This window comes from Perca fluviatilis, chromosome 20 (assembly GCF_010015445.1).
Source record: "Perca fluviatilis chromosome 20, GENO_Pfluv_1.0, whole genome shotgun sequence".
NCBI lineage: Eukaryota > Metazoa > Chordata > Actinopteri > Perciformes > Percidae > Perca > Perca fluviatilis.
Genome location: NC_053131.1, coordinates 21508275 through 21511954, shown reverse-complemented (window position 1 = coordinate 21511954; position 3680 = coordinate 21508275). Strand labels below are relative to the sequence as shown.

At 44.5% G+C, this 3680-nt stretch overlaps 1 protein-coding gene across 1 annotated transcript in view; it reads left to right on the top strand.

The window, feature by feature from the left end:
- The window catches only part of LOC120549226 (synapse differentiation-inducing gene protein 1-like), a 10448-nt gene extending 7318 nt beyond the window's left edge, over window positions 1-3130 (top strand). The window contains exons 3-4 of the mRNA XM_039785949.1: window positions 1561-1698; window positions 2374-3130. Coding sequence (XP_039641883.1) covers window positions 1561-1698; window positions 2374-2532 — 297 coding nt within the window. The 3' untranslated portion in view covers window positions 2533-3130. The remainder of the gene's footprint in view (window positions 1-1560; window positions 1699-2373) is intronic.
- Window positions 3131-3680: the final 550 nt, after the last annotated feature.

The window sequence follows — 3680 nt, the reverse complement described above, 5'->3', positions numbered from 1 at the left end:
ATTGTAACTTCACCATAGTAATTCTAAAACTATTTTCTATCAGCAGAAGTAAAACTGTGTGACAGAGAAAAATAAATTGCAGGTAGAAAAGTAACAAGAGCGTGTGGGTGATGCCACTGTGATTGCCACAAGTAACAGGGTGCAGGGGTCTGCGTGTGCCCTGCTGTGGAGTCGACTGTCCCCTCCAGACTCTAACCAGGCCTCAGAGAGCACTGTGACAGTGTTGTTAAAGGCAATGTGCCTCTACGGAGCCCCATCCGCTACTGGCATCAGACCAGACTTGGAGTGTGTCCCCAGCCGGCCGACCTCAATGTCAGGCAGGATGTCAGTAGGTCTGAATGCACCAGTCACTCAGAAATGTTATCAGGTCTTGCTAAGATAAAAGGAGATTACTGCGGTTTGTACCCACCGGTTTATTCATGTGATGTCAGATTATGTGGTTATGACCAGCTGCTGTTTTGATGGATCACAGCCGGCTGTCCAGGTGGACAGTGTTCATAAAGCAGATAACAGGGAGCTTTATAATCTTCTCTTGGCAAAGGTAGCTGTTTGGAACCTGTTTGGATAGTATATAGCACTGCTATCCTCCACTTCCCTCCAACATCTAAATACGGTTTCGACATAGAAATAATGATTAGATCCTGTGGTTTGGTCAATGTAGATCAGCATTCTCAGAAGCTAAAAAAATTGTGCACAAGCTTAAAAACTTGGTCGTCAGCACACACGTATAGTTCCTTTCTTCTTTGCCTGCTTGCCTGACTGTTCTTTAATTACCTCTAAAAATGGCTGGTTCAGTTCCTGCCTTACATATTGATTTTTATTTTGTGCCTTCCTTTTACCCACTTTAATTGATCCCTGCAGGCAGCAAGACTAACAAATGAAACCTGCTCCTTACGGAGGCTATTTATTTAGACAAACATCCACTCCGTCCCTGGGACAGCTGACTGAAATAAGGTAACGTCCTCTTAAAAGGTCACCCTATACAGTCAGATTGCCATCCTTGCTGCAGGCGCGATGTGCCAATGTAGTCTGAGTGGCGTTCAAGCCCTTGTGGCCCTGAGTTTGAGTATGGAGGGACAGTAAAGGAGGCTGTTGTAAGATGCCGGGTATATTGAGATGGTGGAGGTCTCTCATGCTGTAGAAGCAATTGAGCACATAAATGACACTGTCTTCTTGCGGTTTCCCCTGTCACCTCGCAATGATGGAACAATCCGTCAATCCTTTGTTATTTGTAAGGCCGCTCATGGGTGTTGACAGAGGCACCAAATCCTTTCTGGCTGGCTGAGCACATCCTGTCCTGGGTGGTGGTGGTACAAGGGCAGATACACGGGGAGACATGACTTGTCAAGCTACACCAAGTACCAAGATGTCCAAGTACACTTGACTATCTACACGTGTCAACCTGACCCCATTATTATTTAGGTGTCAGTCTCAAGATCACCTTTTGTCTCTTTTTGTCAGTGTGTAGTTTGTCTACAAGCAGTCATGTAAAAAAAGTGCATCATCATCCTCTCCTTTTCTGACATTTAACTATCCTTCATCAACCCTTCTGTGTTCCAGAGTGACAGCTCCAGTGACAGTGAGAGCGAGGACAACTTCATCGTGCTGCCCCCTCGGGATTACCTGGGCCTAGCCATCTTCTCCATGCTCTGCTGCTTCTGGCCCTTGGGCATCATTGCCTTTTACTACTCTCACAAGGTAAAGGAGACCAGAGACCTCAAGCCTGTCATTAAGTCTGATTACACTGCATTCCATTTAAGGTCAGCGAGCACAAGCACTCAGACAAGTGCTACTGCAGCCCATTTTACACCCTGTGACCCTCCTCTCAGTTGTTTCAGATGATTTACTATGTAAATTCAGCAGGTTCGGAACCACTTGTCAGTGAGTCCACTTTAGGAAACCATTAACATTGAGGTTTTGGTCCGCAGTATATTCTGTGTGAGCATGTGCACTGTGATTACAATATTTTAAGTTGTTGCATCCATCCTGTAGCTGAGACCTTGGTCTGATGTCAGTATCTTTCTGGTCCGAAAAGATTAGGCTCACGTCCAGCAACCTCAAGCAAAGACACAGCATATCTTAATGGTTTTGCAACATCTTCCACAATAATTGCAGAGAGAATAATACCGGAGCAGAAAATAATGTGTCAGAAGAAAAAATAAAGGCCAGGCTCATTTCTTTGATAGGAAACCAAAACCTAACAACACATTTGTCACTGTCAGAGGCATAATGACCTAATTGCCATGGTAACTAATGGCTACCCAAGAGCATTTCTTGTTTTCTCTCCTTTAACTGTGGCTTAACACCTACTCATACACTCGGTGCTGATGAGTAACACACCAGCTCATTTCACTCTCTGCTTTGTTTTGTCAGACAGGCAAGGCCATCGCTAAGGGAGACTTCTCCAGAGCAGGAATGAGCTCCAGAAGAGCTCTATTCCTGGCTGCTCTTTCCATCACCATTGGAACAGGGATGTATGTGGGGGTGGTTGTGGCCCTCATAGCCTACCTGTCCAAGCCTGGACACGTATAGCACTGGGACCGGTTTGCTTGGGGGGGGGGTTTGCCTGTGCTGTTTATGAAAGAAACTATATGAAGAGAAAAGACTAAACCAGAAAGACAAGAGAGAAAAGAAGAAGAAAAAAAACAAGATGTGTGGCTGGAGTATTACTTGGACTGTCAGGACTGCATATTGATCCGGACTGAATCTTTATTTCTGGGATACAACACTCCACCAGTGTATTCCACCACCACAAAAGGAAGAAAAGACAGTGCTGGGAAGAAGTTCTACTCTTCCACAAAGACTGTGCTGTACTAATATGTTAGAAAAAAATGGTAAAGTAAAGAACAGTAAAGAACTACCTACAGTTGATCACATTAGTCATTTACAGCAGTTCTATTTTACCTTCATAGTAGGCGTTTTCTCTGCCAATAGGATTGCAGATTGTGTACTGTCCACTTTGTATATGAGTTTCTTGGAAAAACTGGACCCTTAATAGAAAGAGAACTAAATTGTACACAAAGTTGCTGAGCAGTGGTCAAAAGGGTTATCTGTGTTTATTGTGTACTGTTAATCTAGTCAATAAATACATTTGGCATGAATAATGAAACATCCTCTGCCAAGTCTCTCATCCTCGTATTCATTGTCTCTTTGAGAGGAGTGTCTTTGAGCATCCACTTTTATACTAATAACATCCAGTTTATAACACAGTAGGCCTAAGTCTGGAACATGATGGCTAAGGTCGATGACAGGGTAATTGAGCTCAACTTAAAGGCTGGCGGGGTACATCACCAGACAACAAAGGTTGTGAACCAGTGAACATAACATGGATTGTGTGGTTAGAGAAGCCTGTCAGAGTGTATTGTCGGCCACAGAGCGTTATATTGACAATTTGCTATTGCTGGCACAAGCCTCCGCTGTAACTGGCATGGCTCTTCATCGTCTTTTGGCATCACTCACTGTCTAGCCTTGAGGTGACTTTACCTGCCAAAGTGCTTGTGAGTGTCAGGAACAATGCCTGCTCTCTAAAGGCAGGATGTCAGAACAAATTGAGAGCAGCACTTTATTCCCATCCAGGACTTGGAAGGACCATCATGCAAGTCCCTTTCTCTTGCCCCACCTGCCATCCAATAAGAACATTGGCCTCCAGAGCCATCCTAAACCACTCATTGCCCTTCAGG